Raw genomic sequence first — 13819 nt, 5'->3', positions numbered from 1 at the left:
TAGATGGAACTTTTTATTTGAAAACCTATGTACATTGTACAATAACATTAACATTGAATAATACATATAAATAATAGTTCAGTAAAAGTCACAAGTAAGGTGCAAAATGGGGGCATCTAACAGACAGGGAAGGTCTAATGAAAAACCCATTTTTGAGATGCATTATGGGAAATGTAGGATCCAGCATTTTTTAAGCTTGACCCATCCTGAAAGTAAGGATATCTCGATTCTGCTGTTTCGATTCACACCAATGTTGTTTCTATCACATGTCCCACCAACTGTACAGAAAGGGAATACCTCTTTACGCAGAATAAGGTCGTTGAAAATCATCTTATTCCTATCTGACAGTATCATATATTTAGTGTATCAGCTTTTTCCAACCCTCCATTTAGACTGTATAGATTATATTTATACATCTCACCCCTGACTCCATGTTTAAATGTGTTTTACCTGATATAGTCTAGATTCCTTGTAAATTATTTCATACTCATTTCCCTAAAATTCAGCCTGACATTTTGGTAATTTGAAGATGACACATTGGGCTGAAAGAACTTCTGTAGAAACTGTATAAACAAAGACATACGATGGATATAGATGTATTTAACATTTCAAACTTGAAATACGCTCACTCCTCCAACCCCATATTCATTTTTTTCAAGCGGACCAAACGAGTGCACTCGAGCATCTGACTCCAATAAGCACACTTTGAGCTTCAGATATGAGGTCAGTTTGAGTGTATTCATTCCCATAACAGAGAAGCACCCTGTAGCTGTGTGTTGAACACTATAATCACTTTTCCTTGACTTGCAAAATCTTCTGGAAACCATTACCGCAGTGTTTGATAACGTCCTCCAGTCCCCTCCCCCAACTCTCCGCACACACTCTGTGTTAGCAGATTAACCACCCGCCAATTAATTAACACAATTACCTCTGTGTGTCTTATCAACCTTTGCCAGGCCTCAAACTGTAAATTAATTAATATCCCCTCTCTTGTCATTTCTTAATTACCTAAGTTCCGGTAGGAATTCTGGGAAAGGCCTGTGTCAGCGGCTCGGTTTTGTGCTCACGCTTACTCTGGCTGTGTGCTGTGAGCTCATTGGTTCATTAGACAGGATGTGAAAACACGCTGATGAGAGGCGATGAGGGGACGACGTGATGTAGAAAGAGGCTCTTCAGACGAGGGCTCGGTTTGAAAGCGGCGCTCCTTAATCTTTCTGTTTTCCCCGCTGAAGGTGACACTCGACGTTGTTTAGAGAGCCGGGTGTTCTGACAAATAACTCAGCTTATTGGAGACGGCTGCTCTAAACTCTGATCTCAGGCGTATTTGAGTTCTTAAAAAAGGAAGGAACTGACAGAATACAAAACAAGACCTTGAAGTTCTGGCTAATCATGAAAGAGACAGCAGCAGTTCAAACGAGCACTTTATTATTTGTCAGCTTTGAGGGCGTTGGAGACGGAATCAAACTGATCAGACTTGATGGATGTTCACCTGCCGATCACCGTCAACAAAAACACCAAACACAAGTTGATAAACAGCCATGAAATGCTCTGTATATATAGAATATATTACATTTGACATTTGAATCGTTTCCCTTAGTCATCCTGCAAACTTCTTATACCTTAAAATGTAAACCAAATCTCACCTCAAGGACCATTTAGTAAGCGTTCAGTACCCAGGGTTAACATTACGTTTTACCGATACATTTCCAAGACTTTAAGAACGTTTTCATGACCAAAGATTCTCCGAAACGCCTGTGTTTACATGAAAAATGAGAATGAAAGGTTTGAGTCTGACGTTACGCAGAGAACAACCGAAAGTAAAATGGCGTAACTGATCTGCTGTTTAAAGAATTTTCTAAATCAATCTTAACTGAGGTGGACCTGCTATTAACCTGTCTTTTGTAACTATGCACCATTTCCTCTCAAATCTAATCTGAAATTAGACAAATTGTCTCATGAATGTGATTTGAAGTGAGCTCATGAATGAGATTTTTAAGAGCTTTAATTTTGAAAATCTAATCTGAAATTCAAAGGAAGTTGGCTCATGAATGACAGGCCCAAAACTTTCTGGATTTATTTCTTCCTCCCTAACTTCTCCAGGCCTGGAAATTGCTATTTCCAAATTCCATGACTTTTTCATGACCATATAAACCATGAGAACCTTCAAGCCAACATGGTCAAGAAGTCCTTAAAGGGCTATATTTTATAAATATTTGACTGCTGAATTTTCTTGCCTCTTGCGGCAGGTTATTGTTAGAGTGTAGGGTTACAGTAAACGGCAACTCTGTCTGAAATTAAATTGTTCTCACTTCTTTAAATAAACCAAACATAAATCCACCCATAAAAACCTGCTGTACATTGTGCGAATGTGTCGTTAACCCCTCAACCTCTTCTGGGATTTTGTTTTTTAATCAACAACCCTGAGTCTTACCTGCTGAGGCTCGGCACAGCAATGGAAGCGCACGTCGTTGAGGCTGGAGTCGTCCAGGCCGTACTGGTATTCCTCCACCTTGGTCTCGATGCCACAGATTCCTCCATTGCGACACTCCTGGCTCCAGAGGCCGTACTTCCCCCAGTCGGTGCCGGGCCCCTCCAGCGTCGGGTTGCTGCTGCAGCGGAACTTGATGTTGTTGACGGCCGTGTCGTCGCCGAACAGACCCTGATGGGGCTCCACGCGGATCTGGAAAGAGGTGAGCACGCCACTGGGGCAGTACTGGGGCTGGGACCAGTCACCGAAGCTGGACAGGAGAGGAGGAAATGCAAGAGAGGGGTTGGAGGGGGGGACAAAAAAAAAGCTTTCTGCTGCTCTCAGACTTTATTTATCTCTTATTTCTTTATTTAACTCTTATTTGACCTGTTGTTGTTTGCTGTTCCTTCCACTAATGTTTTTTACCTAGTGAGTTCTATTTTATTGTATATACTGTGCATTTTTGTATTATTTTCTTTTCTTTAAATGTATTATATTCTGCTCTGTTATTTTATTGTATTGTATATATTGAGCATCTTTCATACGTCATATTTTTATGTTTACTCTGTAATTTCATTTGCTGCCGCTGCAAACAAATTTCCCCCTGGGGATGAATAAAGTATATATCTATCCATCTATCTATCTTTATAGAACAGCCAGGTTAGTCCCACTGGGATCAAGGATCTCTTTCACATGAGAGATCCGGCCCCGGCAACAAACTGCATGTTTAAAGACATCTTTAACCAACATTTCAGCGTAAGTGGCAGACGAGCTCAAGGAGGGTAAAGGAAAGTATATTTCATTTGATGTGTTGATGTCAGTTACTAGAATCACTCCTGCGGAATACTCCCTGACATACAAATCATTGTATATTAAACATTTTAGAGGATACATAAAATGTACACAGATCAATGGTAAATTTAGTTGCTTGACAGCGGTTTCACTTTTTAACAAAACTCTCTTGTAGAGGATCAAATCACATGCTGCAGCTTTATTGAACTTCCATGAAAATCTGTTTTTTTATAGGTGCAGCACTTTATTTAAAGGCAGCATTTATTGCAGTTGAAGTAGTGACTTTCTAATTGTTAGTAAATCATTTACTACGACTTCATACATCAGATATGAGGCATTAAAACGAATGGCTTTTGGGTTGCCAGGTTGTGAAAACTTCCTTTGACCGGTTAGATGACCTTCTAAATCAATACAAGTTTAACTTAAACCTGAAAAGCTTAAATACTTTTCTTTAAGTATTTTATTAATTTTACACCCAAGTTGTATTTTTACCAGATCCACTTTGTTTATGTTATTTTTTAGTTTAGTTATTTGATGATTATCTTTCTATTGTATTTTAGGTGTGGTAAGTTTATGGTGATTTAGTTCAACTTTGTTTTATGTGAAGCTCTTTGCAATGTTGTTTTAAAAGCTGGTATATTAAGTATTATTCTTATTCTTGCTACAGAACAGGACTACATACAATCTGGACTCATATTTGATGATGAAAAATCTGCATCAACGACTTATAAACATATATAACTGCTGACTTAATTGCTTATAACAAAGTGACAAACCCATAAGCATCTATTAAAGGGTTAATAATGTTTATAAATAAATGTATAAATACAATTTATAAAGCGTTCTTCATTAGAAGGTGGTACCTTCGTGACTTACTAGCCCGAGTGAGATTCAATTGAATACAGGAAGCCTCGGTTGTCGTCTTTGGCACAGATGAGGCGGATTCCATTCAGAGCAGTGTCGTCCGCCCCGTACTGGTTTGGCTCCACCTGGGGAAACAAAGAACAATTCCCAGAACAGCTCTGGTCAAACCAGCTTATCTTATTCTGGTGAAGCTGCTGCCAAATGTGGTGGTGAAGGCTCATAATGTGACAGCTTGATTTTAGTGTTTGTAGTCCACGAGGAGAAGCGTGGGTTGATATCTGAAACACCAAGAGGCTTTTTTTTCTGAGTTGATCTCAGTGACTGAGACTTGTTCTGCATGCAGGTTTACAGGAGCAGAGTGATTGCTGTAATTGTTCCTCCTCTCCTTGATGGCTGTGAAGTGATCTTTTTTTTAACGCAACTCCGATATGAGATGGGAAGACGAGATGGGGGTTTCTTTTCAAAGTCTCTTTAGTACAAATGCACTCTCTGCGTTTCCCTGTTGGTGCTGTCGCTGAGGGAATTTAAAACTCGAAAGATCACAACTTTGGTAGAAACACATTTGATTTGACTAACTCAGACTGCTTTGTCTGGATTTAGGGATGCATTTGTGCACAGAACGAATACTGGGAATTGTAACCATCATCTCTTACACTGAAATCTTGTTAGCAAAAGATAGGAGGAACAATTAATGCGACCAAAACGAAAGCTAATACGGGCATTTAAAAAAACCTGCCGTCAAGCTTCTCCACAAGTTGGCTTTAATATTTGTGTCTTCATTTTCAAATCCAAACTAAAAGGAGAAGGTAAAAGCTGCACAACTCTGATGTATTTATTTCTACATCAGCAAACATATCTCATCCCCTGAACCTTCTGTCTTTTTGAGTGTGTTTCCCTCATTTTTCTTCTAGAATATTTGCAATACGTGACAGAGTCGGTGTCTTTACCCTGAGACTGAAGCCGACAGCAAAGAACTTGTCGGGGCACATCTCGGGCCAGGTCCAGTTCCCAAACTTCTCCCCGTTGCTCACGGTGAGCAGAGATCTGTGCGGTCTGCTGCCGAAGGCCTCGCCGGCTCGCTGCAGAAAGACTTTCTCCGCACACAACCCACCGGACAGCACAGCCAACGCGGCCACAGCGGTGAAGAGACTTGCCATGTTGACAGCAGTGAGTCAGTGTTTCACTCCGAAACGCCAGCTAACAAGCACCGAGGGTTCAGGCTCAAAGCTCTTATAGCCTCCCAGTCAATTCGGAAATAGACCACTCGTATCAGGTTGAATCATTTACAGAGTGGCGTGGGACTGAACAGCTGGTGTTGGAGTTCTCATTGAAGTTCAGAAACACAGAGTCTCTCTGTAACAGCACATTTAGATTTGCACTTTTGCATCACAACATGCTGTGAATCTAACAGGGATTTAACATTTCTACATCACAAAAAACCAACAACACAGGTCCGTGCTTCACCAATGTAATCCACAGGATCAAATCCGGCAGCAACAGAACCTTTCACACTTGTAATCGACGTTGCAAAGGCCGCTGTTGTCCAAGAGTAATAGTTTATAGATTGAGAAGTGCAGTGCCACTGAATGAGCAGAAAAGGTTTATTTGGTCTCGCTGTGACAGAAAGGGGCGGACATCACACCGCATCACTGTGGACTGAGAAAGTCAATATATACTGAATTAAGGATAATAGCCTCGGATTATGGTGTCATTGATAAAGCGATCACTGGATCCATACATCTTCACAGGCCGACTCGATATCTGTACACATTCTCTGACATCATCTACATGCAAAGGACAATTATTAGCAAAGGATGGTAGGCGGACAAAACATTTTTACAGACTGGATGAATTCCAGTGTAAGTTTTTGCATTTTCTAGTATAACTGTACATGCCACTGTAAATACATCAACATACAGAATACAAACAGGGTCACAGCTGCTTCTCCTCGGGTTTGGGATGTGACAATGATCTAGTTCTTGGGTAGCGTGGGGGCAGCAGTGACACCTTTCAGGTTGATTATGGTGCACTTGTTAGCAAACAGCAACTTGTTACACAACCAGTAGGTCCAGAAATGATTCTGTGTACTGTTCTGAATCGACACCTTTAAATACCTGCTCTGTCTGTGTTCTGTTGAGTTTAAGTTGAGTTTTCAAATAAACATTTCTCACACATCTCATAAAATACTTTGTTCTGTAATAGACATATCATATAGAACACACACATGAGTCTTATGAGTGAGACAGTCATTGTAAGTGACAGGTTGGACACCTTAATCCTACAAAGTGATCCCAACACAACGTTGGAACAATTTATGGCGCTTTCTTTTTTGAAGGATAACATGTCAGTTGAGTCCTTGGTTGACAAAAAATGATAAAGGAGCAGCTCTGCCATGTCAGCGGGGACAGTTCCATAATAAACTAACAGCATTTCATCTTCCCACAATGCCGTTTTTCTCTTTTCACCGTAGGTCATGCTTGTTGAAAGGGACGATTTTCAGTTTTTGTGGGCAATACTTTTTTTAACAAAACATAGCTCTTAGCTGAGCTTCATTATGTTTTATTCTGTTAGAAAATCAATAATTCTGAGGGATGACGTGGAGAGGTGTGTCCTTGACTGCCTAATGGACTGAAGTCAAACCTGGAACATGAAAAGAAAGTGTTATGAAACCTGAAGACCTGTTTTAGTTCATGACTTCACCGCGCCAGTTTTTCAACAGTCTGACAATGAAAACAATGAACTCGGCACAGAAGAAAAGAGATCGGTTTCATTATACGGACACTGACGTCAACACACCTCTGTTTCCACCAGTAGTAAGCTGCTCCACCAGCGGCTGCAGTGAAGCCGAGGATGAAGAAGATGATCCCCGCAGTCATCTTCAAGTATTTAGCATCCAGTGAAGAGGTGTCTAAGTGAGAGACAAAATGAGCATTTAAGCACACTTGGTTACTTATCCAGTACCTTTCAAGAGACTTATCTTTATCTTCATGACATGAAGATAAATTTAGCTCCATCTGAAAGCAAGCCTTAGGGACATCATGCTGCATTGTTTGAAAAGAAACTCAATTCTATAAATAGTGTTATTCATTTCCAAGTCATCTATCAGTATGACCGCTTTGTGTTGTCTTACCCCAGTCCACCTCCAGGCTCTTCCTCAGGCTGCTGTGGTCCACCCTGCAGCTCACCCTCTCCCCTCTTCTGGGTGTGAGCTCCAGGTAAGAGTGAAGCTGGAAGCTCCAGTCCCCGTCGGCCAGGATGTCTGTGGACGACACATCGGCGCTGACCTCTGCCCCGTCTCTCAGCCAGCTCACGCTCACTTCCTGGGGGAAAAAGCCCACAACGCTGCACTCCAGCGTGGTTCGCTTCCCGTAGTCGGCCGGGTCGGATGGATGGACCTTGACGACCGGAGGCACTGGGGGTGTAGAAATGATTAGACCAAAAAGATTAGCTGAATGACCTGCTGGATGTGGAGGCTGCTTCAAGGCACAGTGCAGAAGAGTGACGCTGGGGCTAAACTGTTTTCTTCAGGCCATTTAATTAAAGAACGGGGAGAGAACAATTGTTTCCTTTTTCCACCGAAGGAAATTACGCCAAATGAATTGGCACTGTTAGGCCTGTAATATCCTGTTTGAAAACCTCCTGTGGAAATCACAGAAACACATACCGAATCTATCCAGTGTGCTCCTTCTGAATAGTCTTGCGTTGTATCTGCAGAGAGTCTCCACTTGTCTTTTTCTTTCTTCCATTTTCCAAGCCTGGCTGTTGTAATGGGCCGCGTTCCTCATGCCGCATTCTCCAAAGCCAACGTACTTCCCGACCCGGGAGTCGTACAGGGTGACAATCTTCTGGTTAAAGAGGTTTTTCACAAAGAAGACCACGTCCGTGATGTTGTCGCCATACTCACAGTCACATATCATCTGATATACATAGCCCCCTAACGGACAGAAAATCAGTTAGTACAGACAGCTGTGGCAATCATTTGTTTTACTGCACATTGGCTGAACAAAAGCTCTTTTGTTCTCTTTCAAAGACGAAGGAATTTGCAGACAAATTAAACGATACGTCAACTCAAGTCTATTGGATGGAATGCAATTTTCATTTCCTCTTCAGGATGAGTTACAAATAATGATCTTGAATTGTTATGCTGTGCCTTCATCCGGTCAAAATCCTAATTTATTACTTTTAGTTTATGACCAAATGCCTGCAAGACAAACAAACACTTGATAGGATATTTTCTTTAATGAAACAACTTCTGTCTCAACAAAAAAAGCTATAAACTGAGTGTAAGCAACTCAGTTTTCCAGAAGAATGTCTCTATTGCATCAAGGTGAGCCTGTTATTTTATCAACCTCTTGCCCCACTCATTTAACTGTTACAAATAACGTAATAGTTATACGTAAATACAAGCTACAATAAATGAGAAATACATGAAGAAGCCTACCTGCTGGTGTATTGCAGAGTAAAACAACAGAGACTGTGAGTCTGTACAGAAAGTAAAGTCCCATCATCTGTTAATTAAACACTGAATACAGCAACATGAAGTTCATCACATGCTGCATGCAAAAGCCTACAGACTCCTAAAACCTCTCAAGCTCACGAACTAAACTACATCCTGATGAGAATTAATGACGCAAATGATCGTGCAAAGTGCTGACATGAACGGGTCTTTCTGGTTTTGCCACAGTTGAGCTTTTGTTGTCACGCTGAGAAACATAAAATAGGAGATCATTCTCAGTGGCTTATTTACATGTGAAACTGGGAGGGGGAGGGGTAATGTGGTCAGTCTACTTCCTATGCAATGCCATGTCTAGTATTGGGGATCTCAACACTTTCACTCCAAGGTAAAAACTGCTTCTTCACCACGGAATACATACTTTTTATTGCAAAATCAAAAGCTACAGTATTTGTTTGTGTTTGAGGTCTCCTCCTTCATCCTTCAGAAGCTCCACGCACTTTCATATTAAAAATGTGGCAGCTATCTTATCAATCACAGGGAAAATAATTAGACTCCGGGCCGAGCCAAATAAATCCAGCAGAGAAAAAAAAAAGAGGCAGTTTGGAGCATCGCCCACTCTGTGTCCGTATCAACACACAAGCAAGCAGACGTGACAAACATTATTGACTGATTATTTGTGTCAGGCAGGCACTGCAGGAGCAGCAATATGCCCAAAAGATCAGTCGGAGTGGTGATAATTGATGGTGACTTTGTGAGCGTGCCAGTGCTCACACAGGCTGCTGTGATGAAGGGTTAATAAACACGCCAGCGAGGCTGTGGGGGAATTGTTCTCTTTCATTTCAATGTGGTTTTGTATGTACTTTGACATGCCCAACATTATACTGGAACAGACACTTTCAACTTCTCCATCATGTGCTTTATGTGTTCAATAAGCTGCAAACATGATACTGTTGCACAATGTGGGAAACACTTCTGCTTTTTATTGTTGGAAAAAGAAATACATTCTTCTGCAAAATAGAAGACAATGTGTCCACTGCAGACAATGTTTTAGCAAATTTTGAAATAGCAACTTCAGCCTAAACTAAGGATTCTTCTTTTCTTTTCTTTTTTTAAAGGAATAGTTTGACATTTTGGGAAATTTGCGATGTGGAAGACAATTGGATGCCAATAAATGATACCACATTTTTTCTATCTATCTGTGAAATATAAGGTTACAACTAGCTCACTAAGCTCACGAATTAACTTTTTATATCTCTTCTGTTTAATCAAAACAAAAACTGAAGCGGAAAAAAAACAGCTATTTGCCTTTTTATTGGGGGTTGTATGCCGGAATATTTATTTTTTTATTGGTGAGTTTTAGAGGTGCTGGTAGGGAGATTTTGTCACTGTTGGCTGGAGGCAGTCTAGCTGTTTCCACCTGTTCCCAGTCTTTGGGCTAAGCTAAGCTAAGCTAAGCTAACCATACCATCTCCTGCCTGATAGAAGCTTTTTAATTACAGCACAGATACCTGAGTGCCAAAATGTCAAACTGTTGCATTAAACATTTAACTGATGTGTTTTTAGCCCAGGTTTCGATTCATTGTTGTTGCAGAAATAGACAAAGACAACATATAATATTTCAGTGTAAAAAAAAAATTTAAAAACTATGGTAGGAAAAAAAAAGAGAGTTCATTCCATCTCACTCCCAGGGGAAAAACACACGGGAGAAAAGATCAAGGCGATCACGCATCTGACATCGAAATGCAGGTGTCTGTCTTGATACATTTCACGTCCGGCAGGACTTGTTGGCTTTCATGATGAACCAGAGTCCTGTGACAACTCCAATCAGCCCCAGGATCACACCACCAACACACACCGCCGTCTCCACAACCTGCTGGTCTGTGTGTAGTTCAACCACTGTGGGAAAAGACACACAGATAGAGAGCATGAGGCTTTTACTGATGGGAGTTTTTGCAGGCTGATTCCAGCCTGTACTGAAGCTGCTTGTTGCCAACATTTTGTGCCAAACAGATGCTGCCAAATAACACTTGCTGATATTTGATACCCGACAAAAGTCACCATCTGTCACCTGAAGCCCCACTTTCTACTGCAGATGCAAAATAATTGTTAAATATGTTTAACACACCTAATAAATGTAATTTATGTGGACTTATGAATTCATCTTTGGATGGATAGATGGATAGATGGATAGATGGATAGATGGATAGATGGATGGGTGGATGGGTGGATGGACAGATGGATGGAGAGATAGATAGATGGATGGATGGATGGATGAGTGGACAAATTGATGGATGGATGGACAGATGGATGGATAAATGAATGAATGAATGAATGAATGGACAGATAGATGGATGGATGGATGGATGGATGAACGGATAGACAAATGAATGGGTGGATGAACAAATTGTAGGGTGCATGGACAAATTGATGGAAAGATGAATGGATGGATGGATAAATAAACGCCATTCCTAGAGCCATGGTGCTGGCCTCCGTTACTTTTACACCCGCTGACTCATCACGTTACGACTGACCTACCCCAAAACTTGGTGAGAGGCACCTTCAGGCTGATGTGGTCCACGCTGCAGGAGAAGATGTCGCTCTCCTGCGGCGTGAAGTCCAGGTAGGACGAGATGCGGAAGCTGAAGTCGCTGTTGGAGTAGTACTGAGTCTGGCTGACCAAACTGGGGTCCACCGGCCGCCCGTTCCTGGTCCACACGATGTTGACTGTGGGCGGATGGAAGTCGTTCACGAAGCAGATGAGTGTGTTGAGGATCTCCAGCTCCATCTCCTGCTTGGGGTAGATCATGGAGGTGGGACTGGCTGCAGGGTTGACGTTTAGCAGAGGAAGACAAAGTTACACGACATGGCCAAAAACAAAAACATTTTGATTGGCCACTTTAAAATCTTGACTGGCACTTGAAGATTCCAACCTTGGCAATGAGTCAAATATCAAATGATAGGCTGTGGCTTTGATCATCCCAAAGCAAAAACATTTTGGGGATTTCTGTGACACGGAAAGTCTTAAAGGAACTAAAATCATAGATATAAAATAATACATGCACTTGCATTTCCAGATCATTTTGTGTAATGAAATCCCGAACAAGCGGAAGATTGTCATAGATACACACACCAGGGTCATGAAACGCTAATTAATGGGAACTCCCCAGTGCACAATAAACAATGGCAGGCGCTTTAACCTGCACTGACAATACAAGCATGATTAAACACCCAGAGAGGTTAATTGCACCTTGCAGAGATTGTCCCTGCTGGTTCCCTGGTTCTTCTCTTAAGAACACACACTCGTCTCATTAACTTGTGTTTAACAACACAGCTTACTGTCGCTCCCATTACGAGCTGTTTCACTGGCTTCTGTTCCTGCAATTAGGCTATAATCTAGTTTTTGGAAAGACGAACCCAGCAGCGTGACTCTTTACTGGTGGTTGTTGTATTTTTGGTATTTAACAGCTTTTATTTGCAGCTTCAGAGGCTCAGACGGAGATCTGACCATTCCTCTGAAGGAACTAAAGGAAGTGGTGGAAATTGTACTCAAGTACTGGACTTATTATTCTTTTAGTATTTCTACTTTATGTTAAAGGAAACTTTTTACTCTATTACATTTAGATGATAGCTGGTATTTTGACTTTTGACACTATAATTTGATTTAGCATTTAATAATAAGTAGGATTTACAATGCAGGACTTTTATTTGAAAAGCAGTATTCTTACATTGTTGTATTGGTACTTGATGAATTATCTGAGTACTTCTTTTGCACTAAAGGTGACTATTACTTCGGCTCTAACGTCTTTTAAAAGCACGCCTACAATCAGTGTATCAACTCCCTCACCTATGACCTCTTCGGGGTAATATTCTCCCTTCGCGGCTCGTGGGATGTTGTACCGGCAGGGACCCAGGGACACGTAGGAGTCGGGACCCAGTCCAGGATCAGGGACCCACTGATCCGCAAACTCCGGCAGACGCTGAACGGCCTCATAGGTGGCGGGGTCAACGTAGAGGAGCTGATCGCCGTCATATTCAATATCATACTGATCGCCGCCCGTCCCGTTCCTCTGACAGAAGGTCAGAAAGCGAAGCAGGTGTTTACCTGCAGCTTGTGAGGAAAGATTGAAAACATATGATATGATATATACGATGGTGTCAAATTGTTTTTGTGAGCAAAGCTGGTGTCTATGGAGAATTAACACCAGACATCCTCCATGCTGCTGTTTCTGTCTCCATCAGCTGGCATGTGACCAACCCTGATGATTTCTATTGTGAAATAAAGTTGTTATATGGAAGAAAATAGAGATTTTATAATGTAAAGGCAGAGAAAAAGGTGTTTCATAAACCGAAGCGTTCTCATAACACACTGCATCCTCAGTGTAGTAATGGACTTACTTTCCTTTATAGATAAAAACCAAATGTCTTTTACAAAAAGACGGCCGATCGACCGGGTCACGGCCCCACAATGGTGGAATGAACTTCCCACTGACGTCAGGACAGCGGAGTCACTGCCCATCTTTCGGCGCAGGCTGAAAACTCACTTCTTCAAGAAGTACTACCCTGAGCCTTCCACTTAGCACTCATTGTATTCGTATTAGCTTGTTGCACTTATTTTATTCGCGTTAGCTCGTTGCACTTATTGCATGTTTATTTCTGCACTGTACGTTTGCTCTGGTTTATGCTCTTAGATACTTGTTTAGCAAAGGAGATGCACTTATGACTTCTGGTGACTAGTAGTTCTCTTGAATACCGATGTTGAATACACTTATTGTAAGTCGCTTTGGATAAAAGCGTCTGCTAAATGACTGTAATGTAATGTAATGTAAACAAAAACGCACCTTGGCAGTATTGTGGAAGACAAATAAGCAGCAGCACTGGGATCAGATCCATCGCTGTGAGCAGGTTTCTCTGCTTGTTCACAGGCTGAGATGACTTCCTATCAATGCTTGTAACTCAGTCACAACAATGTCTCCACCTTGACAACACTGGAGGCATATCAATGGGTTTATGACCTGAGGAACTGCTGCCACCTAGTGGAGGAGAATTAGAGTCACACTCTGGAGGAAATGGAACAAGTTGGGCACATCTGTTTAACATGACGTATCCAAGTTATCAGTGATTATCATGTGTTTTTAAAGCTCTGTTAATTGTATATCACATCATACTTCAGTGTATTGCTACAGAATATGTATTTGTATATAGTGGTGTTGTTACAAAGAACAACAGTTATAACAAATCTA

General features: G+C 41.4%; 3 protein-coding genes across 5 annotated transcripts; all 3 read right to left on the bottom strand.

The window, feature by feature from the left end:
• Positions 1 to 1408: 1408 nt before the first annotated feature.
• LOC306700286 (vitelline membrane outer layer protein 1 homolog) lies at positions 1409 to 5337 on the bottom strand. The gene is made up of 4 exons (XM_079165267.1): positions 5071 to 5337; positions 4136 to 4248; positions 2432 to 2738; positions 1409 to 1489 (listed from the first exon to the last, which is right to left on the bottom strand). Exons 1-4 carry the CDS (start codon positions 5278 to 5280, stop codon positions 1469 to 1471), a joined length of 651 nt encoding a protein of 216 aa, XP_079021393.1. The 5' UTR covers positions 5281 to 5337; the 3' UTR covers positions 1409 to 1468.
• Positions 5338 to 5371: 34 nt separating this feature from the next.
• LOC306700283 (HLA class II histocompatibility antigen, DR beta 4 chain-like) lies at positions 5372 to 8766 on the bottom strand. 2 transcript variants are annotated; one of them, XM_079165263.1, is made up of 5 exons: positions 8565 to 8705; positions 7788 to 7968; positions 7254 to 7535; positions 6920 to 7031; positions 5372 to 6763 (listed from the first exon to the last, which is right to left on the bottom strand). In XM_079165263.1, the coding sequence occupies exons 2-5, from the start codon at positions 7906 to 7908 to the stop codon at positions 6691 to 6693; spliced, it is 588 nt and encodes a 195-aa protein (XP_079021389.1). In that variant the 5' UTR covers positions 7909 to 7968; positions 8565 to 8705; the 3' UTR covers positions 5372 to 6690. The 2 variants fall into 2 exon arrangements, with proteins under 2 accessions (XP_079021389.1, XP_079021388.1); XM_079165262.1 differs by having other exon boundaries at positions 5375 to 6763; positions 7788 to 8057; positions 8565 to 8766.
• Positions 8767 to 9133: 367 nt separating this feature from the next.
• Positions 9134 to 13510, bottom strand: LOC306700285 (H-2 class II histocompatibility antigen, A-U alpha chain-like). 2 transcript variants are annotated; one of them, XM_079165266.1, is made up of 4 exons: positions 13418 to 13510; positions 12424 to 12681; positions 11115 to 11399; positions 9134 to 10475 (listed from the first exon to the last, which is right to left on the bottom strand). In XM_079165266.1, the coding sequence occupies exons 1-4, from the start codon at positions 13467 to 13469 to the stop codon at positions 10345 to 10347; spliced, it is 726 nt and encodes a 241-aa protein (XP_079021392.1). In that variant the 5' UTR covers positions 13470 to 13510; the 3' UTR covers positions 9134 to 10344. The 2 variants fall into 2 exon arrangements, with proteins under 2 accessions (XP_079021392.1, XP_079021391.1); XM_079165265.1 differs by having other exon boundaries at positions 12424 to 12687; positions 13418 to 13506.
• Between the last annotated feature and the right edge of the window lie 309 nt (positions 13511 to 13819).

Source organism: Pholis gunnellus (genome assembly GCF_910591455.1).
Source record: "Pholis gunnellus genome assembly, chromosome: 8".
NCBI lineage: Eukaryota > Metazoa > Chordata > Actinopteri > Perciformes > Pholidae > Pholis > Pholis gunnellus.
Note: the sequence above shows the minus strand (reverse complement) of the source record. Positions and strands in the feature narration are given on the sequence as shown.